General features: G+C 40.1%; 1 protein-coding gene across 1 annotated transcript in view; it reads left to right on the top strand.

The window, feature by feature from the left end:
- Positions 1–4,337: 4,337 nt before the first annotated feature.
- Positions 4,338–26,523, top strand: part of IL17RD (interleukin 17 receptor D) — an 87,244-nt gene continuing 65,058 nt past the window's right edge. The window contains 1 exon segment of the mRNA XM_030569694.1: positions 4,338–4,469. Coding sequence (XP_030425554.1) covers positions 4,338–4,469 — 132 coding nt within the window.

Below are 26,523 nucleotides of genomic sequence, written 5' to 3'. Positions count from 1 at the left end.
GGGTAGTGACCTATCTTTATACCTTTGTAAATCATGTAGTTGACTCTTAGATCATATATAAATAAAATAAAAATACAGTAATACATTTATGCTGTTGAAAATGCAGGGGTTTGCCATGCTCAAAAATCTCAAGGAGACAGATATTCTTGCAGGTTAAATCTCATGGGAGCATTTATTTTTTGCAATATTTTATTGACATAATGTATGTTCCTGATTTATACTCTGCCACAAAAAGAGGGAGTCTGTACTGCCCCAGTGATTTGATGGCATCATTAAAAGAGGCATCCAAATTTTGTGAAATGGAAAAGGGACACAACACATACTTATATGCTAAAAACTGGCAAAGCAAAAGTCAGTGCTAGATTTCCAGTCTGTCTTTCTACAACATTCTAATTTCTGATCTTGTCTTTCCTGCAAATTTACCTTAAAGAGCTGTCCAAAGCTTGCAGAGCATCAAACTTATTGGATGTTGAGCTAACTAGACCCTCAGTTAGTGTAAATGAACTCCATTAAATACAATAGAACTGTGCAGATTTACACAGGCTGAATCCTCAGCTGGTATAAATCTTCATATCTCCATTGAAGGCAGTGGACTTATGCCCATTTACATCAATTAACAGTGTTCATCTATCTGTAGAAATAGTGTGGGGCTAGTCCAGTTATCTATTAAAAGCATAACTTTCTACAATGTTGAGGAACTAAATGTAGCCCCTCACTTGTAGAATGACAGCAGTTGATAACATTGTGGAGATAGTGCAAAACCTCTGGAGTAGAAAGCATGCCTCTGCCCCGTTTGACTGGAGATGTATCCAACCATATGTGGCCAAAAAGAATGTTGTTATAACAACAGACCTTTACGGTGGGCAAAGGTAAGTAAAAAAATGGGCGGTGTGTATGGGGCGGGGGCTCTTGGAAAAAAAGCCATCCTCATCCTGTAGTCGAAAAGAAGAAATGTGAAACAAAGAGGAATACATAATAACAAGAGTGCCCTCATATGGAAAGTACTATAACTGCAAGTCCTTATGGCTTGGAAATGTACTGCTAACCAAGGATGTGTGCTATATACCAGGGGTGGCCAAACGTATTGACCCTCTGAGCCACATATGACAGTCTTCAGAAGTTCGAGAGCCAGGACACGCCTGACAGGGTTTCAACCACGCAGCAGGCACCTGCCGGGGATTGGGACTTCAGCCCTGCTTCCGTTTAAGCACCAAGCCCTGGCAGGCGCATCCTATGGGTCTGAAGTCCCAAGAATCCCTCCCTGCTGGGCAGAAGCTTGGGACAATGTGTGTGTGTGGGGGCATATGGGATCATGTGCCCACCCCCACCGATTATTGCCAGGGTTTGCTGGAGCCAACAAGCTGGGAGCTGTGGCCTGAGAGGAGAAGCAGTGGCAAACAGCTGGGAGCTGCAGGCAGTGCTGCTGTTTTTGCTGCTGCCTCTTCTCCCGGAGCTAAAGCAGTGGCCCCTCCCTGCAGCTCCCATCTGTTTACTACTGCCTCTCATGTGGAGCTAACACCTGGGAGCTGTGGGAATGGGTTGCTGAGGGTAAGGGGGGCATGCCTGGGGTATGTGAATCAAGCTGTTGGGGCGGGGGGATGAACCTTAAAATTGTGCCCCCAACTCCCAGCAGGCACCAGTTGTCTTTGGCAGAAGCCCCTAGCCCACCACCCCGCCGCAGGGCAGAAGCCCCAAGCTCCCCCACAAGTCTGGTAGGTGGAGAATAGGGGGTTAGGTGGGGGGCTCCGCAAACCATACTTTAACCATAAAAGAGGTGCATGTGGCTTGCAAGCCACAGTTTGGCTACCCCTGCTATATGCAGGTCTCATGCAAGTTTCTGGGACAAACTAAAATATTGCATAAAGTCTGCGGAATTAAGCCCTCTTACACCAGGTCTGACTTTGTCCCTATATCTGTGTTAGTCTGCTTAAAGTGATGTCTAACACTGCAGCATTCAATTAATATTGCATTAAACATAGGAATTCAGACAAGAGTAAGCTGACATGAAATTTTAAAGACATCTGTATTCTCAGCAACAGTATTGATGGCCATGTAGGGCTTCATGGGTGTCACTATGCTGTACACCATGGCTAATTGGACTTTTGCAGCACTCAGATAATTCTACTCCAAAGGCACAGACTCCTATTGCTTGAGCCAAAGAAGAGATTCTGTTTGCTGTTAGCCATATAGGGCCTCTGAAACATACTGGAGCATTTCTGGTTCTGTTGATTAGAGGGCAGTGATACACTTACATTCTAGGCAGCCCATTGTAATATTACTTTATATTGTTGCATATATGTCATATGATCATGTAAGGGGAGACCCAACTGTAATGCCTCCATGCAAGGTAACAGTTAAGTTTGCTATTGGAAGTTGAGGTAGTCCCGTATTTTCTTGGGAGTGTTCAATCACATGCTGTAATCTTTGAGACATGCTAGATGGAGTTGCACTTTCTTCTACCATGAAGTATTCCATTTACTCCAACCAAATCCCCACAGATAATATGTGGACAAGAATATTTTGAGTACAAAAACTTAAATTAATTGTGTAAGAGGAAAATAAAATAAGAAAGAGGACTGTAAAAAGAGTAAGGAGAATGAGAAACTCTCTGCTTGCTAATTATACTTTAAAAAAAAAACCAGTTGTAAATATTACAAGAATATACATCTGCAGAATGCTTTTCTTTTGTTTTCAATAACATACCTAAATATAAGTGAGTGGCCTTATCCTATATAATATTAAATGCAGATGAAGCCACATGATAAGGGTAAGTCTATGTTATTTATTTTTTAAATAAATGATTTCTGTTTCACATATCCTTTCAAACTCATGCAAGTCCTGGGCCATTTTTGCTGTGACTTGCTCCATTACAGTTTTATTCTGATCAGGTTGAGCCATGTAGTCCTTTATGGATCCTGCTGGTTTCATTCATGCCATCATCAGGATTGCTTTCTTTGGGCAGTGTTAACAGTAGTAAAATTATCAAAAGTCATTGGAGCTAAGTGACTTAGAAGCCTAAGTTCCATTTTATGTTCAATAAAACTTAGGCTCCTATGTCACTTTAGAGCAGGGGTTCTCAAACTGGGGGTCGGGACCCCTCAGGGGGTTGCGAGGTTATTATATGGGGGATTATGAGCTGTCAGTCTCCACCCAAACCCCACTTGGCCTTCAGCATTTATAATGGTGTTAAATATAAAAAAAAAGTTTTAATTTATAAGGGGGGGGGGTCGCACTCAGAGACTTGCTATGTGAAAGGGGTCACCAGTAAAAGTCTGAGAGCCACTGCTTTAGATGCTTTTGAAAATTTTACCCACAGTGCATTTGTCTGTTTTAGGTGAGCTGTTGTAGGAACAACAATCTCCAATGTGTCCTTAAGGGTGTGTGTTTCTTCTGCTCCAAAAGTTTATGTTAGTTGTCATGACAAGAATACATCAAAATACGATGCTGTTGTAATTTATATTTATTAGAAACACTATGCTGTTTTTTCAAAATAAATTTAGTTTTGGTCAAAGTTTGTAGTATAGAGGTCAATGCAAAAAGTGTAAAATAAACATAAATACAAGTAATTTCTATTGATTTTTCTACCTTTAAATTTATTGGATAGCATTTACCTTCAGTTTGTCTTTTTTGAAATTTTATGATTTATTATTTCATTGCAAAATTCTCAGTGTTTTGGAAACTATAGCCCCAGTCCTATGTGTAGATGTGAGTAACTTTACTCATGACATCACTGGGACTGCTCCCCTGAGTAAAGTTACACATGTGCTTACATGTTTGCAAGAATGGGGACAAAATCCATATATTGAAATATACCCACCTCTGGACAAAATGTAGCAGAGAGGTGAACAACAGATGTGATGAAGATAGGGAAAAATGGTTACCCACCGGAGCAAACCCCCTATTCTCTAGAAAAATACTATATGATCTTAAATGTCCACGCAGAGGGGACAGGACACAGACAGTTACAGACCCATGGGAAAGACGTGCACACAAACATTTGCATGCAAGTCTTGCTAACTTTCCTTTCTGGAGCTGTGGTGTTCCTGAGTAATCTCGCTTTCCTTAGATGCAAAGACTTTAAAGAAGCATCTCTTTTAATTGCCAAAAAAAATAGTACATGAACGAATAGGGACCTGGAGAGGAGGAACAACGGTTGCCTTCTGCGCCAGACACAATTATTGTAGTACTCTTCGCAAGGAACAGCCCCCCCGCCACTAGCAGGGATGGCGGGGGGAGCAGCTGCACATTCTCTCGCGCATGCACGCAGCTAAGACACCCCCCCCCCCCGCTGTTGCTTCTGCTCAGACTCCAGTCTCCGTGCACTGCCGCTGCAGACCATGGCACCTTGGCTCCAGTTCAGCTCCTTTTTCTTCACTCTGGTCGCCTGCTTCAAGGGTCACCAGCTGGCTGGGGCTGCTGGAGGACCCAGCAGCAGGCGGGGGCCCGCGGCCGACACGTGTGGATGGAGGGTGAGTGGACTGAAGCTTTGTTTCTCTTTTCTCCGCACAGTCGGGCAGATTCGTGCGGTGAGTTGGGTTTTGCAAACTTTTAGGATTTGGCGGAGTGGCGTGGGGAGATGCCAGAGTTTCCCGGCTAAGCTGTCCCGTGGGCAGCGGACTCTTCGCAGCCCAGCCCATCTGAGCAATGCAGGTGTGGTGCCTACCTGCCTGTCCGACTTGCTGCTTCTCCCGAATGAGCAAGGAGAGCTCGCTGGGCAGTGTGCATGGGGGTGGGAAGCCTCCTCTGCAACTCCTTTGCTGCTGCTCCAAGGCTGTGCAGCTGGTAGTTTGCGGCCAGGAGGAAAGGTGGCATTTCCAGAGAAGGGATAGTTATGGTTTCTCGCCCTGAGGGTGCGAGGCATCGTTTAACCAGCGAGTGTGAAGAAGTCACTCAACAGGTCTTTTATCCGCAGCTCTCTCCTTCCTTAACTCGACCTGCCCTGCCAGCAGGATAAAAAGGGCGATCATTTGGGCTTTGTTATTTTAATGATTCGAGGCCGGCTCGGGGTCTTAGCTTCAGGCCTGATCATCAAACAGAGGATGTTGAAAAGTAAATTGGCGGGGGAGGGGGGAGAGCTGGGAGGTGAAACATTCAGTTATTGGTCTTTACCTTTTGTTCCGGCTCCTGGTGCGTTAGCTTTTCTTGCTGCGTTTTCCTGTTTGTTTTTCAAAAATCACCTTTCAATGTTTTCTCACCATAAAGGCTAGCGAGAATTCTGGTTAAATTGTGGAGTTCCAAGGGCCATGGGAAGGGAAAGAATGACTTTCATTGCCTTTCTTTTTTGTTAGATTCTCACTAAAGATTTCATTAGTTTCAGATCATAACATTTGAAAAAGTTTCTGTAAGGCACAAATCAGGGCTGTGGAGGGAATTGGAAGTTAGAAAACACTGGAAACTATGTAAGAGAAAAAATTCACATATTGCATCTATACTCACAGTTTACTAGCAACATATATTTTACAATAATATTCATGTTTCACAAGATGTAAGCCCTGTGCACCACATATTTCAAACTATCAGGATACATTTTTCTGTCAGGTTCAGCAGCAGCTATTAAATATATTGTCATTACCTATTAGGAGTTATATTGCTTGATTAATTTTACTTATCTTGACATCTAGAGGAATGTGCAATATATATTTAATTGATTTTTCCTTACATAATAAATTGTATATATTAAACTGATTATATCTGGGTCTGTTTAATGTAAAGCTTTTAAAATGCTCCCCTCTACTAAATCTGCTAAAAACACAACCTTACAAATTACTGTGAAGAAAACCTTTATTTTTGTATCACATACAACAAATTTAAAGTTTTAATTTCCTAAACAAACTTTCCATTCAGTTAGTCTGTGTTACCAATATATTTTTTATTTCCAGTTAGCAGATTTGCCTGACCAGTTTTTTTAAATACTGAATCTGATTCTGTAGTACAATTCTTAATTGGGAAAACTCGTATTGACTTAAGTGGGAGTTTTGCCAGAGGAATGACTGCAGGAAGGGACCCATTGTCTTGGTTGTGTGGTATTTATCTTGGACTGCATGTAAGTTTTGAATAGACTTGACATACTATTAAATGACTGATGGCCCCTGTAACACATTGTCTGCTCTGGGGCAGGGCTGCCTTTGAAGTGCTACCCTGTAGGAAGTAAAGAGACTATTTGCTCTATTAAAATTCCTTGGTATTTCCTCTGTTTAACCACAGGCCACTTCCCCTCTGCCACTCTAAACACTGCAGGGACACTGACTGATTGAAAAGACATAAGCCCTGAAGTAATTGTACCTTATTCAAATAGATATTCTTATTGTAGCTTATTTATAAATGGTTTCTAATCTGTAGGTTAAGGGCAGGAACAAATCTAAACACTTTATATAGAGAGATGAATAATAAGCATATCTAATGTGTTTTGAGTAAAACTATGCTCATTAAGCTAATTTTCACTAGTATAGTATTGAAAAAAATATTGCTTAACTGTTGATATTTGAGTAATTAAACGAGAGATAGAATGTGGCTATTATCTATGTGTGTGTGTTATTTTTCTTACCACTGGTAGAATTGTGTGGATATGTCACACTTTTCTCACAATTGCATTGGGGGGAAAACCTGGATCTCCCTCTCTCCCTGCAATTTGAGCACTTTTGTTTATTTCCCCAAATTCATGCTCATTTACCTCATATATGAAATTTCCATGTCACACACTGCTTAGGTTTGCTTAATTTATTAGAACAAAAAAATCTGAGTTTGTCTAAGAAATACTATAATCTTTTTGCTTTTAATCTAATGGAAATATTTTAAATTTGTCTTTATTTTATTGCAGTAAAAACTACATTTGGTAAAGGAATAGTGTATATTTGTGTTGGTAAGAATTTATATTTGCAAATATTTGCTGTTTCAATTGAGAGATCCTCAGCTTATTCTTAAAGTTCTTTTGAATTTGCAAAATCTAAAGGTTATGGAACAGGTCCTGACGTTAGTTGCAAAATATGTGCAGTACATTCTTTTGTAGTAGTTTGGTCCCAGTCCTGCAAGACCAACAGGGTTCTGAACAAGCAAAACAGTTAAGCATATGTGTAACTTATGAGCACTGAGTGAAATCCTCCTGGCCTCACTAATGTCAATGGCAGAACTTCCTTTCATTTCAGTGGGGTCAGGGTTTCACTCATTTACTTCAGTGAGAATTTTAAGGCTTATCTACATTTGCAAGTGGGGGAGGGATAGCTCAGTGGTTTGAGCATTGGCTTGCTAAACCCAGCATTAGGAGTTCAATCCTTGAGGGGGCTAGTTAGGGATCTGGGGCAAAAATTGGTCCTGCTAGTGAAGGCAGGGGACTGGACTCAATGACCTTTCAAGGTCCCTTCCAGTTCTAGGAGATTGATATATCTCCAATTATTACCTTAAAAAAAAAGTTGTATATGTTTGAGGAAGGATGGAAATATAAAGTACAATAGCTATTCTGGACTAGCTCCCTGTGTGGACACTTATTCTGAAATAGGTATTTCAGTTAATTTCCCCATGTAGGTATTGTAAGGAATGAAGGACTGAGCTGTAAAATTCAGTTGTACATATTTGGGGTGCAGTCTTGCAAAGAGTTAAGAACATGGGTAACTTTACTCACATAACTAATTTTGTGGACTCCAGTGGGGCTACTCATGTGAGTAAAGTTTTCCACATTCTTAACTCTGCAGGATCAGGCCCTTGACTCTGTTCAGACTAAAACATAAGATTAATGAGACTATTGACAGAGAGAATATAACACTTGGCATATTTTAAAGCAAAAAACCAAAAAGAGTATTGTATGTTGCACACAATAGGGGCTCCTTGCATTCCTCCATTCTCTCCAGAAGCTTCCTGTGTGCCACCCTCCCATCCGCTTCTATTTCAGGGATTTTCTGCCATCTTCATCATCCTGTCTCTCATGCCATGGTCTCCTGTGTGTCCCCCTGCTCTCCCATGCTAGGATTCCTCATTCCCTTCCCCATGTCAGGTGCTCTGTGTGCAATCCATTCTACCCTCCCCCCTAAACTTTCTTTCTTTCTTTCTTTCTTTCTTTCTTTCTTTCTTATGGTTTCAACATTTTAAAACTCAGTTAGGAAGAAAGGCAGAGCGCAGATGGGGTGTTGTTATTCTGGATGGTGTTAATAGCTACCATCAACCAGTTCTTTCATTTGTAGACAATTACAGAAATGGTTGAAGGTGCTAGCCCTGCTAACTAGATGCCAGGGGCTCCTTGCGTCTCCTCGTTTTAGTTTTCCAATTTTCACTAAAATCTACAGGATTCTGCGCCTGGATACCTAGAACATTCTCTGAAATTTTGGAATTGCTTAGCTGTGGTGTTAAAAGTTACTGTTACATTCAAACAGCTAGAGAAATATTGAGTGTAAGGCCTCACAAACTCAAGCAATTATCTAGCCGAGACAATTGGATTAACTACTTCAAGATCTAGGGTGTCACTTATCATCTGGTATAGTAAAAAAAATGACTATTTTTGTCTCTATTTAAAAATAACTGTGTTTAGGGCTTGATCGACACTTAAAAGTTATATTGGCATAGCTGTGATAAGCAGGGATGTGAAAAAACCACACCCCTGGCATAGTTAGGTTGACAAAACCCCCACTGTCAGCACAGTTAACATTGTTCGGGAACGTGGTATTTCTACAGCAACAGAAGAAGTTTGCATCCAGACATAGGGGATGTGCTGGCATAGCTATGCCAACATAACTATTCTGGCTTAGGCTCTGTATTGTAGACGTAGCCTAGATCACTTAACTAAATTTTCATAAAAAACCACGCTAACTACAGCATGCCTACTGCTTTATGTTTATTTAAAAACAAACAGCACAATTAAAGTATTACACTACTCAAACAGGAAAATGTCTCTTCATTGCAATTGTTTTATATTGGGTCTGAGCCTTTTGTCCATAAAAAGCATTTAGTCTAAATAGTGCAAGTAATACATTTTCAGAGTTGGCTTTCAAATGCACAAAACATTCAGAGAAGAAAAATGATGAAAACTTATTCCAGTTTACTTATAATAAACTTGTTCTGAATATTGACAATAAAATGCATCTTTAATCTTTTACATGTTTTATTGTGTATTTGTTTACTTTGACTATTCAGGCCATTCAAAAGGCTCATGACCTAACAAGCATTTCTGTAGTTGAAGGCCCCCCAGCAATATTATGGATGGGATTTGTTTCCTTTTTATAATGCATGCCATTGTTTAGATTTCAGCAAACAAAAGTTGCCTCTTAAGAACTTGAAACAAATTTATCAGTTAGACTAATTTCAAAATCTAGATAATTTATTTAAGGGGCAAAACAAATACTTAATTCATTTAATAGATTTAAATATTTTCTTGTCCACTGGTGGAAAAAAGTTAAGCCATCATTAGATGACTCTAGCTTTTCTTTAGTTAATTTCTTGATAATGTTAGTGTAATGTGGATGTTCGTTCATTAGAGCTGCAACATTTTAAATGGGTGTTTAATAAGGACCAGCTGTCTTTTCCAACAGATCCGTCCAAAGATGATGAAACAAAGCTTTGATGTGAATTTGCCCATTTAATTCTGCTCAAAGGCTGAAGTTTGCCAATTAATTTGGCATTTTATTAGGGTGCTATAAAAATGAAAGGAGTGCAAAGTTTTATTGGTGAACAATAACACTAAAATTGGTCTTCAGTCTTTAAATGTGAAAATAATTTCTCTTTACTTTACTTGTGCTTATAAAATATTAAGTGTAATGCTCCCAATAATGTTCAGTGGTGCTTGAAGGAGGAAGCTCCAAAAGTTTTATTTTTATTCTTCTGAAAGTTAACAATTTACCTTGAAGTTTTATGCTGTATTTATGCTTTGTTTATCTGTTTAACATAAAACTGAACATTATGTGTAAAAACTGATATATAAAGCATAGCACAATTTGAAAAAATACATATAATTTATATCTCAGGTTATATATCTCTATTAATTTTATGATGTTCCTTTGTTCTTCCCTCCCCATAAAACTATATTAATTTTGTCAAACAATTTTGTGAAAGAAGGGCAAGTAATAAGAGCTATTCTAATTAAGCTACTTTTTATTACTTTCAAATGGACGTTCAGATTGATTTATTTTAAACCCATATATTTTTGAAACCCTATTTCGAGATTAGATATAAACTGTTAAACTGGATAAAAAGATTTTATCCTATCACACATTTTTTGCAATTGTAAATTCATCCAGCTAGTTCCCTTTCCAAGCTTTTTTGACAATTGTAGCCACCATTGTTTACACTTGTACTTGTGCCTCTCTGAGTTTCCACAAGAGATTAAAATCAGAGAATAATGATTACTTTACAGCATATAGCAGTTTATTACAGTAATGGATGATTTCCTGCAGCTGTTCTGATGCGCAATATTTATTTAACAAAAATATATGGTTTTGAACCCCTTTGTCACTTCAGTGACTATCCCAAATCCTGCTAGCTGAGCCATATATTATCTTCTGTATGCTTCCTTTTCTGGCATGTTAGGCTTTATGCTACTTTGGGAATATGTTGTGCATTCAATGGCATACTGAAAACATCTCTTCCTGGGTGTCACAATAACTGTCATCCATCTGTAGAATGAGTGACCTCAGAATTCCACAGTGGTGTGAAAAGTGTAATATTGACCCATATTATCTAAGGGGTCTCTTTTTTAAAAAAAAAAAAGATAAGTAGTTGTGGAAGGATTTAGTTTTTATCAGTCAATTCGGTAAAGTAAATTTCATGATGCACACCCAAAAATATCTGAAAAAATATATCTGTGGATAATTGAAATTTACAGATAGAGTAAGAAAAATGCGGCTGGAGCCACTTATTAGACTTTGATTTAGGGAGAGTTACTTTGAATATTTTCACATTTGATATTGGCAATTTGTGTTTCAACAGTTATATACCTTTAACTTTTTGAATGTCAATGTCTACTGTTATTAAATAATTATTGTCTGACCCCTCTCATAATTTCCCAGAAAAGTAAACATTTAAATGGATAAAAATAGAAAAAATATTTTAAAAATAAATCAGTATTATCAGTTGAAATTATAAAATAATCTATTTAATGTTGTTTATTTCTGCAGTTGAATGCAGCACCTATATCAAATGTATATAATGATATAAAATGTACTTCCAAAAGTTAATTCTTGGAAGTATGCCATAAACTTGCATAAATGTGGACAGCGGATATTGAGCAATGTAAGGAAGTCAAGTGCATATTGTTTAACATTAGCTATAACAAGTTTCCATGTTACAGATGTTTCTTAGTAAAACTGACTGATCTTTAAACTCCATTGGACTCATTTCTAATAACTAGTTTTCAACTCGTAGGTATTACTTTGTAAAACGCTTAGAAATAAATGATCTGACAAACACTCTGATAGAAGTTGATAGTACCACTATAATGGCTTACTATTTAACAGATGATTTTTAAAAAGTTCTCTAAAATCCACATGCTTATTTGAGTTGTCTTGAAAATTGCTGTGCCTCCTGGGACCCAGGGTAAAATTTGTGGTCAAAATTTGTGGTTGTTTGAGCCAGGGGTTTCCAAGATACAGCCCATTTCTCTCCCTCCCCAAAATGGAATTGAAATGTTCCAGTTCTTGTAACTTTATTTTGTCAATTGTGGCTCTGATCTTCCCCAGATTGATATCATTCACTCAGGATTGATCTCGGCTAGTGTCTGGTACCCACTCCTACTCCGAGAAAGCAAAATTTAAAAAAATTATTCAAGGTAAAAATTGGATCTACTGGATGGCTTGAATCAAGTTGACATGTTAGAGGAAGAAATTTGCCCGTGTGCATCAGGACTAGAGTTTAGTTGCAAACCAGAATGGTTACAGACAGCCTGACATCAGATTAATTGGGGGCTAAAAGATGACATACTGTGGCTTTTGAACCTGAGTACCACCCATGTACTGTGAATTAGCTCAAGTCCTACCTACACCTGGGAGTTTTCTGAGGCTGTCTTGTGCACATTAGTTGTATGGTGCAGGGTATTCTGGAAGTTTTTCCTACAATCGTTATGCATACTCAGATTTTACTTTAGAGGAATTGTGAAGAAAAATAGCATTAATTAAATAGAGGGAAGATTAAAGATTCTAGTAAGCAGCAGCATTAGGATAATGTAACCATGCCACATGGTCTTGACTCATTTTCTGAACAGTGGGTCTGAGTGTGAGGTATGTATAGCAAAGAAAGTAGCTGTGACTCTCATCAATGTCAGTATGATCAAAGTGATTATTAAGTATCAGGAAATTACCCATTGTAGAGAGCTCTTTTCTAAAAACTTATGTGACGTCAACATTGACCAATGTGCTGTCAGAATATCAAATCAGTAACCCATATTTTTCATTAAAAATAAACACATTTAAACTTTCTACAATAATTAATCCATCTACACAAACTAAGGGTTCAGACTTCTCAATTTTCCCCTTCAAAATGTTGCGGTTCCTTAGAAAAATTGTAGTTCTTTTTTAAAAAAAAAGTCAAAACAAACCTCAAATGACATTCTCCCTTCACAAAGGGTTATAAAAAAAATCAAGCACTCCACAAATGGCAATAAATATTGTAAATGATAGTCTAACCTAAAAGCCAGAATTTGTGTAGAACCTTTTTCAACCCGTTAAAATGAAAATCTGGTGCAATTTTAACTGTGGTGGCACTGCTGCTCTGCCGTAATATTGCTGTGCCACATTAGAGCCAGAGATTGATATAGTGGTGCAAGTGGGATCATTTGCTCAAGGGTTTCTCAGATACAGTCCCCAAATAAGGAGCTGATTATAATAGTCAAAGTGTTCCAAAGTACACACACATAGGGGGATTGTCTTGAAAATAGGTATGCTGTAATAGAGTCTGGGATAGCATTTGCAGTGCAAATTTGGGGTCATTTGAACAAGGAACAAGGAATTCTCAATATAAGGCCCCTCCTGTACTATGAGCGTCTTTTAATTTTCACTGCTATCTGTAAAAGCAGCAAAGAATCCTGTGGCACCTTATAGACTAACAGACGTTTTGGAGCATGAGCTTTCGTGGGTGAATACCCACTTCCTCAGATGCATGGCACTTTCCCCCTACATTAGCCCTGAATGGAGTATGGTATCTGGGTCTTCCATCCATGTCCCTTTGCTTCCTCCAGCTGGTAGATGTGCTCCTCGTAGCCCATTGGTTTACCACCTACCTTCCTCCTCATTGCCCCTCCACTCATAGTGGGGACATGCAGAGTTCAGGAGGAGCCCAGAGATGGTAACAGACTGCCAGTAATGTGTTCCCAGGAAACTTTCTTGTGCCCCTGCATAGGTACTCCCTAGTCATACGTCCATCATTACCACCACTTACTGAAAAAACAAGGGTCATTCACTGCCCAAAAACTTTATTAATACAGAGTTAAGTTTGACTGGCAGTGCCACGTATCCTTCCAGAATGTCAAGTGCACTTGTACTTTAAATCTCTGAAACCAGGAAAGATGAGTTACGGTGCACACTAGCTCCACTCTGTAACCTTAACTCTGCCCTCCTTGAATGATGCCCCAACCTGCTCTGACAGACATCATAGCACTCTATGTTTCCATATGATATAGGATACTGTGGGGACACAGTACATACCTATGGTAGGAGAAACTGTCACACCGTGTCCTGAGTAAGGCAAAAGTTGCATTTGGGGCACACTTTATGAATACCAGCTGGGTAGGCCTGGCCTATACTTGACTATTTCCCTACTCTGCATAAACCACCTGTGAAGGGGCTCCCTCTTCAACTTTTGGAAACACTGACTAGTGAACACTCTGTGAATTAAGCACCATACACGGTCCAGCAGGGTTCCAAGTATCTTTATTGTGGTTTATGCTCCCAACTATATCACAACATAGCAGCAGTTATCTGGAACCCCCTTCCTGCTCCCTGGCTCATACTACTTGCTTTCTTCTCAGAGCTACCCAGCTGGCAAGCTAATTACCTCATTAGTTCATCAGGCTCCCTACAGGTGCAAATTATCCCTTCTACTCTTCCAAGCCCAAACTACTCAAGCTTCTCCTACTCTAACTACACCCAGTGCTCTAGGTGTTCTAAGTGAGCAAGGTGCTGGCTTCTAAAGGCTCAATTTATAGCTGCTAACAGCACCCTATCACACCAGATGTTACCACCCCTTGACTCTTGTCCTCAGGATTCCCCTTACAACACTACCTGCATCTCTGCCCTGTAGTACACTGTCATGTTTGTCACCAGACTGTTACAAATCCCCCAACAAGAATATTGTGCTCCTCTGTTTGCATAACCTGCATAATTCAGCACAGAAATGAGGGGTCCCGGATCTATTGGGTACAGATGCATCACTCTTTGTATCACAGTGTGAGCTGCAGCTACTTGTTGCAATTAATCCCAGCATTAGTCAATATATCTGTCCCTAACACAGTGAAGGGCAGTTGGAGGGCATGCAGATAAATGAGAGAATACAATTCTGTGGGTCACACCACACCACACAAAATGGTACACTCCTCATGTCCGTTTATTATAGGGCAGCCCTGGCCAAAACATACTATTCTCAGTTTATCGGATTAGTTCCAGGTGGCAGAGTTAAGGTTGTGAGGAGGACTGTTGTATGTAACAACTGGATTCAAGAGATATAAGAGTAGAATCATAGAATATCAGGGTTGGAAGGGACCTCAGGAGGTCATCTAGTCCAACCCCATGGTCAAAGCAGGTCCAATTCCCAACTAAAGTAGGTGCACTTGATGTTCTAGGAAGATACTCGCACAACTAGTCAGCTTTAATCCACATGTTAATAAAGATTTTGGGTAGTGAATATTCTATAAGGGCTTCCAAACTGGGGGTACTCAGCACCAGCTCTTCCAAGGTGCTGAGTCCTCTCAACCCTCATGGAGTTCAATGAGTGTCAGCACCTGACAGTATCAAACTCGTAGTCTAGCATATAGTTTAAAATACTTTGCTAAAACCAAGTTCCTTAGGAAGAAGTCATTTGAATACATTTAATTTATGAATTGCACTGCATTTTAAAAATGTACTCTTTGCTGGGCATACATACGTTTAATGACATTTTTGAAGAACAGTTTCTAAAAATTGTCTGTATCAATGTTTCTAATTCATTTAATTTATTTGTATCTGATTTTTCCTAAGTGATTTAAAGTTATGCTTCACATTTTACTTTCACTGGGGTTTTAAATGGTAATGTGAACTAGTCAATTTTGATCATTCTTGGTGAGCAGACTTGGATTTTCATTTCTGACCCCCCCCCACCTACTCCAGTGGGAGGAACTAAATATTTCTGATCTTACTTCTGACCATATTCGAATCCAACCAAGCAATCAGTGACTTCCCTGACTTTTTTTGTAGAAGGCTGTGGGAAAATTCCTGGTTGGCTGACTATGAATTAATGAAAATCCTTAGAATGCTTCACTAATGATAGCTCCTGTGGCTTTAAAAAAATGCTATTCCCTTTTTTAATTTGAAGGAGGTCATGGGGGTTTACAGAAACTAAGAAAAGAAAGCATAACATCTGGTTGTGCTCTGCTGACTACTGCTTTTGTGTAAAGAAAAGTTATGGAGTCTCAGCATCAAACGCATTCAAGGTGATCCTTCATAAGAATTTCTTGCAAGAATACATTTCACTCAAACTGTGTTTTCTAATTGCTTTTACTCTGTATTTTGAAATACTGTTTTTTTCTGCTAACCAGGACACTTTTGAAATCCTAAATTTCTTTTGAAATCATCTAAATATATACCTTAATTTTATTTTCTTCTCTATCAAATATTCTTTTGCTTAACTCAGTTGTGTTCCTATTACTTCTCCTAAAGACTTTGAGTCAAAAATTAAAAAACATGAAAAAAAGACCTTAGGTAACCCTAATAAAATTGGTGGAAGGTTTGCTTTCAGAGTTTATATCCATATAGATAGTTATTTTTGACTACTTGATTATAAAGTAGTTTGAGTTTTTGAAATAACTTTTTTATCATTTATATATACATATCAATATATAATATGCATTCATATATATTAATGTTGTTAATATATAATAACTATTTTGGATAATAATACTTTTATCTGGACGTTCTTTGTTACTTTTCACTTACCCATGTTTGATAAGTTGAAAAGCCTGTCCTGTAAATGTTTTGATCCAAACAGCCAATATTATAAATTATTAGACTAGAAACTGCTGGCTGTTCGTTTACAGTTACGAGTGGGTATTCTGTGCATGGCTTATATGGCTATCAGAAAATATAAGAGGAAATATTTGCAGTTTTTAACAGTAACATATTTACAATATCTTATCCATTTTTGAAAAATACGTTTTCGTTTTATAAAGTGATTCAAATTAACAGTCAGGGCCTGTGCTTATCTCTTATAAGTGGCCTGGTCTGCACCTAATACCGGTTGTATTGGTCAGGGGTGTGAAAAAAACATACCCTCTAGCAACATAGCTATGTTCATAAAACTCCAAGTGTAGATGCAGTTATGCCAACAGAAGAAGACTTATGTTGAACTAATGTTGTCTGGGGAGATGGTGTTCCTGTACCAGTAGAGAAAGCTTCTCCTTCATCAACGTATGCTGCATCTACAGTAGGAGGCAAAGCTATGCTGGCATAGGCTCTGTAGTGTAGACATAGCCCATGAGTTAGAAGCAAGGGTCAAAATTTTTAAAAAGGGGGTCAAAATCCTGTCTCCCTGAAGTCAATGGTAAAACTCATTTACTTGACTGAATTTCTCTTTGTGTGCCTAGAGCAGGCCTGCACAACTCGTAAAGCATTGAGGGCCGTATTACTCCAAAGAAAACAGCTGAGGGCTGAAACCCACTGGCCCCCCTGAAGCCCCGCCCAGCGCCGCTCAGCCCCCCAGAAACACCCCTCCCATGCTAGCGCCACCCGGCCCCGTGGAAACAACACCCCCCCCATGCCATCCGCTCCGCGGAAACAAACCCTCCTTCCCCAGCACTGTCCCACCAAAACAGTGGTATTGAACCTTGGTAATATGTTATAGCGGTCCTCTAAGGTAGTATAATTAAAGTAAAAGAAAAATGTCTTTTTGCTAGAAGTAGAATAAGATTCCCCCCCCTCGCTTTGTAATCAATTGCCTTGTTGAATGAATGAAGTGTGAATGAGGAAAGTGTGGAAGGCAGGCACCTCCAGACAGCTGCAACCCTTGGAGAGGGGCTGGGAGCCAGACCAAGGACAATTAAACTTGTCAAGTGGGCTGGGTAGAGAAGAGGAGACATACTGATGGCCTCGGGGTTTAGAAGCAAGCACTTTCCTTTGGGAACATCCTCTTTGCAGCATTGGGACAACCCCCAGCCCAGAGAAAAGCAGCAAAAGGGACCAATTTTTGTGAGACAAGATCAGTAGAACAGATCAGCCACCGATTTGCCGCTCGCCTCCTCACCTCCCCAAGTATAAAGCCCCCCATACACACACTGCCCGCCCGCTCGCCTCCTCAGCCCCCCACCTCCCCAGCTCGCCTACTCACCACTGCCCCCCGCTGCTGCCGCCAGCTTACCTGCCTGTCCACCGCCGGCTTGCCTGCTCCGGGCCCGCAGCTCACCTGCCTGCCCACCGCTGGCCTCTTACCTTCTGCTGCTGCCCCTGCCCCCTGCCGCTGGCTCACTCTCACTCCCCACTCTGCCACTGGCCTCTTCACTACCCCGTCCACCCCTTGGCCATCCAGCTGGCCGTTGGCTTGCCCCACCTCACCGCTTGTCTACTCACCCCCCACGGGCTGCACAGTGAGCCCACGCAGGCCACATGCGGCCCGCGGACCGTATGTTATGCAGGCCTAGTCTAGAGTTTGGCTTCTACATCCGTATTTAGGTGCCTAAATAAGAGGCCTGATTTTCAAAAGTGCCTAGCATCTAGCAGCTCATCTTGGCTTTAGTGGGAGCACTGGATTCCCAGCACTTTTGAAAATCAGGCCACTTATTTAGGCTTGAATCTAAATAAGGACTTAGCAATGGGATTTTCAAAAGCACCTAAATGACTTCAACAGGATGGGACTTTCAAAGTGCCTAAGAAGTTAGGCACCTAGCTCCCATTAATTTTCAATGGGGCTTGTGCCCCTAAGTCACTTAGCTCTTCTGAAAATTCCATCCAAAGAATGTAATTTTAGGCACCTGTTTTTTTTACAATCTGACCAAAAAAGGTGGAGGAAAATTTCCATTTGTGCCTGTGAAAATCTCTCAGTAGATTATGAAATGCACCACATATAAAACAGCACCATTCTCAAAGATTTGCAATATTTAATGTTTTCTTGTGCTTTTCATCTGAGGATTTCAAAATGGTGAGTACTTCACAAGCATTAATTAAGAATTACAATCTTGTGAAGAAGACAAAGGATATATAGGAACCACTGCAGCCTCCACTGAAAAGCAACTGCCTCTGTGGTGAAACACAGCAATTATTTAATAGTGCATTGTAATGCTGTACATTTTCTGACAGAAAATGAAGAATAATGTTGTAACTCTAAGGGGAATTTAGACAGACAGACTATAATTTCAAAAATCATACTAAAATTACAGAACAGAACCATAGGGTCTTTTATGACCATAAGTGGTCAAGGATCTCTGTTTCACATCTCATCCTAAAGACAACAACTCCGTCAGCACATAACAAATGTGCTGGAGTGCTAGTTCCCTACTGACTTGGATTTAAGGGGCCTTCTGAATTGCTAAGATCTTTGATTTTGTTTACAGCATCAAATCTTTTTCTGATGCTTCTGTGTGTCATTACACAGGACATATATTAACAGCTCAAGACAACATGGGGGGGCAGATCTTCAGCTGTGTAAATTCGTGTAGCTCCACTGAAGTCAATGAAACTACGTTGATTTGTGCCATTTGAGAGTTTGGCCCTTACCCTTGATGTTTTTGTCATGAATTAGTTTTCAGCGTCAGATTTTGTTGTTGTTGTTTAATAATAGAAAAATGTTGAAATAAATGTTGAAGACTATCAGGATTGTGAAAGCCGTACCATTGTAGTTAAAGCTCTATTAATTACAATTCTGTCAGTTAGTATATCCCTAGATTAGAGGCTGAGTTGTTAATATTCTGTAATTAACGTTGTGGTTTATCTTTCTTTTGACTGAAATGAAATGTTAATCAATCTCTCTCTTACACACATGCGCACACACACACACACACACACGTAAGTTAAAATATCAGCAAAACTTGACCCTTAACAGGTGACAAGTTGTTATTCTATGCTGTTCCAGAACAGCAATGGAAACAAAACCTCTATCTTTTATTCATAAGTTAGGGATAATACAAGTCAGTATAGCTTAGGTTTTTCCATATAGTTGCATTTGTAAGAGTAATTCACTAATCATGCCATTCACTTTTGGGGTTCTTTTCGAGTAAGGACCGCTAGCCGTGAAATGTCATGCAGAGATTTTAAAATGGGACATTCAGCTCACTAAAGAATGAGCTGCAAAGACAGAATTTTCTTTTTATTACTCTTTTGGCAGAATAGAAAGAATAGAAGCCACAAAATAAATGAGGCTAAAACCCAGTATAATCCAATAATGCTGATAGGTATGAATAATTATTTTTCGGGTTATCTGTATTATATTTGGTATGAACATTTTGGTTGGTGGTTATTGTGTTCCACTCACATGCAGAACTTCACTTTTGCAAATTTGTTGTAATAGTTCAGTAGTTTGCTTTTCTTTTGGCTTGAAGAGTTTTCGTTACAACAGAGAAAATAATTGTTTCAGTATTTGTTTCATATTTATTCCAAGTAGCTTTGTTGTTGTTGTGAGTTATTATTTACAGTGGAAGTGGAAGCTTACGGCAGTTTTAAGACCAACTTCTCAAGTTAGTACAATAACAGGACATTTTCTGTGTCGTAGATGAAGGCTTTTAACTGGAAGTGTTCTATATACCATATTTGTCTTCCTGTTAAGTGTTCAAGGATTAGCTTTTTAGACATTCATGTTAGCTCTGACAAAAGGAAGCCTGGTAAAGATTGTAAGAACTACTGCCTTGATTTAACTTGCTAATCTTTACAGTTAAATGCTTAAACTCTTAAATCTTATGCTGCAATTCTGACTTCCTGTGTGTTGTTTAATTAAAATGGCTGGCAGGAGAAAACCTGTGCATAGCATTAACTTTTTGTCCAAAGTCTTGTTTGTTAGGAGTAATTGCTTCATATAGTAAAATGCTCAGTGCACTATTTGAGGCTCATATTAAAAAAAAGCTTGTAAATCTTTTTAACATATTGTCAAAATCAAAAGGCTTCTCCCCCCTCCCCCGCAAAAAATTTGATCAAAGTAGCATAACCTGTGCCTCTCTTTTTGTTACACACACTGAAGGTCTGTGGATAACATTACATTTTTTCAGCATGAAACTGAACACTTCAAATCCCTAAAGCAGTCTCGAATTTATGGTTAATAAAAGAATTTATTGTACTCGATGTCATCTGTTATATCACTCTGGGAGCAGAAACTGGCAGTGAGTGGACAGGAAATATTTCCATTTCAAATTGCTTCAATCATATGGTCTAGGCCAAAAGTTTCTGATTTCAGCAAAGTCACTGTAAATAGCAATGTAATTAAGCACTTTTAGTTGATTGAATGTGTATTATATCTTTTCAAACAATATTAGTTTCTTTTTGATTATGGCATTTAACATAAATGTATTATTTAAATGATTACATGTCTTATGTTTGATGTATTTCAGTATTGATTACTTAAAACCTTTTTTACTGGCAGAAGGAATAATAAATTGTGTGTTTCCAGGTAAATGTCTGTATACGCCAAGAGAACAGCAGTAAGATGAGTTAGTGTACCATGGCCAAGTTACTTCAAAGTTTCAGACCTTTGTATTTGTAATCAGCTACTTTCTGAATAAAGAAAAAGCTTCTGTCTGGTGATTAGGTCCTTTGAGCTTAATGGATTTCTTAAACTTGAAAAAGTTAAGCAGTTTTTTTTGAAGTGTGATATCTATAGGGTGTGACTTTTATTAATGGAAACTGCCTGCTGTCAGATTTGAGTTTCTGTACATATTCACACATTAAATAGTTTTTAAACTGTTTTCAATAGTTTAAAAACTGTGCAAATAATAAAACGGAAATGCATATTTTGAGAAAGATGGTGGCCAGGGGAAAGGATACTTTTGTTCTCTTACTTTAAAAAGTTAACAAATATATTATTGTCCTAAAACATCTTTTCATTGTTGCCTGTGAATATGTATGTTGCAAAATGTGGTTGCAAAAATGTAGTGCCTGCTAGTCTGATTAACTTTGTATTTAATCCTTACAGACAAAGAAAAAAATGCACAACAAATTTCTTGCAGATTCCATACTGACTATTATCATGTTATTGGGAAGAGTAAAACAAAACAAAACAAAACAAAAACAGAAGTGTTTTGAAGTAAGGGTGACAATCTGACTCTCTACTTTTCATTGCAGACCAGGTTGCTTCCCATTATTTTAAGGAAAAGTTGTCGGGGGGGGGCAGGGAGAGGGTATAGAAGAAAGGACTCCCATCAGATGGTGTCCATATGGATAATGTGTGTCACTTCAGACTTCGCTTCCTCCTCAGTTGAAGGTGAGAGATCCTTTTCAGAAAAGGGAATTCATGATAATATTCAAAATAAAAGCTAGAAGGGGTTGCTATCCTTTGGAAGAAGTCCGCATGTTAGTGCCCTTTTGTCACACTGCCATACAAAATACAGGGAAATCAGTTATCAGTAGCAAAACATATTTGAAAAAGTAGACGAGTATCCTACTTGTATTGTTAAGAACTGTCTTATGCAGGGTTTTATGTAGGACACTTAGTAATAAGCACTAAATAAAAAACTAACACAGATAGGTAAGACCTAATTTAATAAGATAGTTCTAAGGAATACATTCCTAAACAGGGAAATAAAATGTTTCAAGAACAACCTGCTCCTTTGAAAAAATAATTGCTGTGAAATAATACAGTATACAGATTTCACTATAGGTTTGTTACAAATTACTTGTATTAGAGTATCACCTGAAGACCCCAGCAGAGAGTGTGTCCCATTGTGCTAGGAGATGTACATGCACAAGATAAGCAGTAGTTCCTGTTTTCAAGAGTTTACAGTCTAATTAGATCTGATGGACAACGGTTTGGAGAAAGGAAATATTGTTATCTGCATTTACAGATTGAGAGCTAAGGTACCTAGAGACGAAGTGATTTGCCCAAAGTCACACAGCGACTCTCTGACCAAGTCAGGAAATGAACCCACAGAGCTCTACTTCTCACCCCGAGTCCTACTGTTTTCTCTGCAGCACACCCAGTCCTTGTCAACCCAGGAAATGAGCAAGTGGACCTATGTAGGAAATCCGGTCCTCATTTGGGAAGTTTGGTCAGACTCTTGTTGTTCTTTTAAGGGATTTTTTCACATTATAGATAAATGGTAAATGATTATTTATATGAAAGCTGTTTTTTATTTCAGAATAAAGAAAATCAGAATCTCATTTGTCACTTTTTTTTTGTACCACTTCAGTTTTTAAACCGGCCAATCCAGTTATAACCAAATATGAAATATAAGAAAAAGTTACTCCCCAGCTGAGACTTCTATGTACCAAGATTTGGGTCAGAGCAAGTCTTTGTCAAAAAGGGGCTTACAATGGAAATACTGCCAGATCTGAACTGTAGCAGTGCAAATGGCAACACTATAGCAACATAAGGTCCTGGCAAGTTGTTACAGCCTTTGTGAGATAGTGAATTTGACTGCAAATATCACATTTCCTGTCAGGTAATATAACCGTACGAAAATAACAATTAGTAACTAGCATCTAACTTTATGGATAGAACATGTAACCTTTGCTTTGGCCTGCTTTCAAATGTACTTAACATTACATTTGTAGGAAAAATGGAACTCTTAAACTGTTTCACTTATTCAAGTGTATTATAAAGTGTGATATCCAGAGGGTGTAACTTTTATTAAGTGGAAACTGAATGCAGTCAGACTAGAGTTTGCAGAACGGGGAAGAAAACTGGCACCATATGACTTCCATACCAAGAAAGAGAAGAATCCATGTACCCCCAATGTAGATAGTGGTAAGGAACTGTTTTCAGGCTCTCTGCACAGATACTACGGCGGAGAATGGTTTGGAAGAGTCATCTGAGGCAAGGGATCAGAAGAAGACCCCATCGACTGGAAGGCATGGGATGCATTGTCCTAGGGATGGGGGTTCCACAACCACCACTCCCAAGAGGAGGAGATGGGTAGTGGAGGTTGTGGACTCTTTCCTAAGGGGGACAGAGTCATCCATCTGCCGTCCAGACTGGGAGACTCATGCAGCTTGCCTGGAGCTAGAATTCAGGATGTAACGGAGTGTCTGCCGAGACTGATCAAGCCCTTGGACCACTACCCTTTCCTACTTCTTCATGTGGGCACCAATGGTACTCCCAAATATGACCTTGAGCGGGTCACTGCAGACTATGTGGCTCTGGGAAGAAGGATAAATGAGTTTGAGGCGCAAGTCGTGTTCTTGTCCATCCTCCCTGTTGAAGGAAAAGGCCCAGGTAGGGACCATCGAATTGTGGAGGTAAATGCTTGGTTGCGCAGATGGTGTCGGAGAGACGGCTTTGGATTCTTCGATCATGGGATGTTGTTCCAGAAAGAACGATTGCTAGGAAGAGATGGGATCCAACTAACTAGGAGAGGGAAGAGTATCTTCACAGGCAGGCTGGCTAACCTAGTGAGGAGGGCTTTAAACTAAGTTCACTGGGGGATGGTGACCTAAGCCCAGAGGTAAGTGGAGAAGTGGGATACCGGGAAGAAACACAAGGAGGAGAGTGCAACGAGGAGGCCTCCTGATTCATACTGAAAAACTAGGGCAATTGGCTAGTTATCTTAGGTGCCTGTACACGAACCCAAGAAGCCTGGGAAACAAGCAGGAAGAATTGGAAGTCCTGGCACAGTCAAGGAACTATGGTATGATTGGAATAACAGAGACTTGGTGGGGTAACTCACATGACTGACACAGTGTCATGGATGGGTATAAACTGGTCAGGAAAAACGAGAGAGGGAGAAAATGTGGAGGAGTTGCACTGTATGTGAGACAGCAATATGATTGCTCAGAACTTCAGTATGAAACTGGAGAAAATCCTGTTGAGAGTCTTTGGGTTAAGTTTAGAGGCAAGCGTAACAAGGGTGACGTCATGGTGGGCATCTGCTATAGATCACCAGACCAGGAGGATGAAGTAAATGAGGCTTTCTTCGGACAACTAATAACAGTTTCCAGATCACAGGCCGTGTTTTTTATGAGGGACTTCAATCACCCTGACATCTGCTGGGAGAGCAGTACAGCTGTGCACAGACAATCCAGGAAGTTTTTGGAGAGTGTTTGGGACAACTTCCTGGTGCAAGTGCTGGACAAACCAACAAGGGGCCATGCTTCTCTTGACCTGCTGCTCACAAACAGGGAAGAATTGGCAGGGGCAGTAGAAGTGGGTGGCAACCTGGGCAGCAGTGACCATGAGATGGTTGAGTTATGGATCCCAACAAAAGGAAGAAAGAGCAGCAGAATTCGGCTCCTGGACTTCAGAAAAGCAGACTTTGACTCCGTCAGGGAACCGATGGGCAGAATCGCCTGGGAAGCTAATATGAGGGGGAAAGGAGTCCAGGAGAGCTGGCTGTATTTTAAAGAGGTCTTACTGACAGGGCTTTGGAGTGGAGCTTGGAGCTGGAGCACGGACCAGTAGGTTTTTGCCCGGAGCTGGAGCAGAGCCGGAGCGGAGCAATTAAAAAATTTGATTGCTCCAAATCCCTGCTTATTGAGGGTGCAAGAACAAACCATCCTGATTTGCAGAAAGAATAGTAAATATGGCAGGCAACCAGCTTGGCTTAACAGAGAAATCTTCAGTGGGCTTAAACACAAAAAAGGAAGCTTACAAGAAGTGGAAACTTGGACAGATGACTAGGGAGGAGTATAAAGGTATTGCTCAAGCGTGCATAGATGTAATTAGGAAGGTCAAAGCACAATTGGAGTTGCAGCTAGCAAGATATGTGAAGGGTAACAAGAAGGGTTTTTACAGGTATGTTAGCAACAAGAAGAAGGTCAGGGAAAGTGTGGGACCCTCACTGAATGGGGGAGGCAACCTAGTGACAGATGATGTGGAAAAAGCTGAAGTACTCAATGCTTTTTTTGCCTCGGTCTTCACAGACAAGGTCAGTTCCCAGACTGCTGCACTGGGCAGCGTATTATGGAGAGGAGGTGAACAGCCCTCAGTGGTGAAAGAATAGGTTAAGAACTATTTAGAAAAGCTAGACATGCACAAGTCCATGGGGCCAGATCTAATGCATCCAAGGGTGCTCAGGGAGTTGGCTGATGTGATTGCAGAGCCATTGGTCATTATCTTTGAAAACTTGTAGCAATCGGGGGAGGTCCCGGATGATTGGAAAAAGGCAAATATAGTGCCCATCTTTAAAAAAGGGAGGAAGGAGAATCTGGGGAACTACAGACTGGTCAGCCTCACCTCAGTCCCTAGAAAAATCATGGAGCAGGTCCTTAAGGAATTCATTTTGAAGCACTTAGAGAAGAGAAAGATGATCAGGAACAGTCAACATGGATTCACCAAGGGAAAGTCATGCCTGACCAACCTGATTGCCTTCTACAATGAAATAACTGTCTCTGTGGATACGGGGAAAGTGGTGGACGTGATATACCTTTACTTTAGCAAAGTTTTTGATATGGTCTCCCACAGTATTCTTTCCAGTAAGTTAAAAAAATATGGATTGGATGAATGGACTATAAAGGTGCATGGAAAACTGGCTAGATCGTTGGGGCTCAACGGATAGTGATCAACGGCTTGATGTCTAGTTGATAGCTGGTATCAAGTGGAGTGCCCCAGGTGTTGGTCCTGGGGCCGGTTTTGTTCAACATCTTCATTAATGATCTGGATGATGGGATGGATTGCACCCTCAGCAAGTTCTTGGATGACACTAAGATGAGGGAGAAGTAGATATGTTGGAGGGTAGGGATATGGTTCAGAGTGACATAGACCAAATTGGAGGACTGAGCCAAAAGAAATCAGATGAGGCTCAACAAGGACAAGTGCAGAGTCCTGCACTTAGGACAGAAGAATTCCATGCATTGCTACATGCTGGGGACCGACTGGCTAAGCAGCAGTTCTGCATAAAAGGACCTGGGGATTACAGTGGACGAGAAGCTGGATATAAGTCAACAGTGTGCCCTTGTTGCCAAGAAGGCTAATGGCATATTGGGGCTATATTAGTAGGAGCATTGCCAGCAGATCGAGGGAAATGATTATTCCCCTCTATTCGGCACTGATGAGACCACATCTGAAGTATTGAATCCAGTTTTGGGCCCCCCACTACAGAAAGGATGTGGACAAATTGGAGAGAGTCCAGCGGAGGGCAGCAGAAATTATTAGGGGGCTGGGGCACAAACTTACGAAGAGAGGCTGAGGGAACTGGAATTATTTAGTCTGCAGAAGAGAAGAGTGAGGGGGGATTTGATAGCAGCCTTCAACTACCTAAAGGAGGGTTCCAGAGAGGATGGAGCTAGGCTGTTCTCAGTG

This window comes from Gopherus evgoodei, chromosome 7, assembly GCF_007399415.2.
Source record: "Gopherus evgoodei ecotype Sinaloan lineage chromosome 7, rGopEvg1_v1.p, whole genome shotgun sequence".
Classification (NCBI taxonomy): domain Eukaryota; kingdom Metazoa; phylum Chordata; order Testudines; family Testudinidae; genus Gopherus; species Gopherus evgoodei.
The sequence above is the reverse complement of the archived record's forward strand: the minus strand, read 5'-3'. Positions and strand labels throughout refer to the sequence as shown.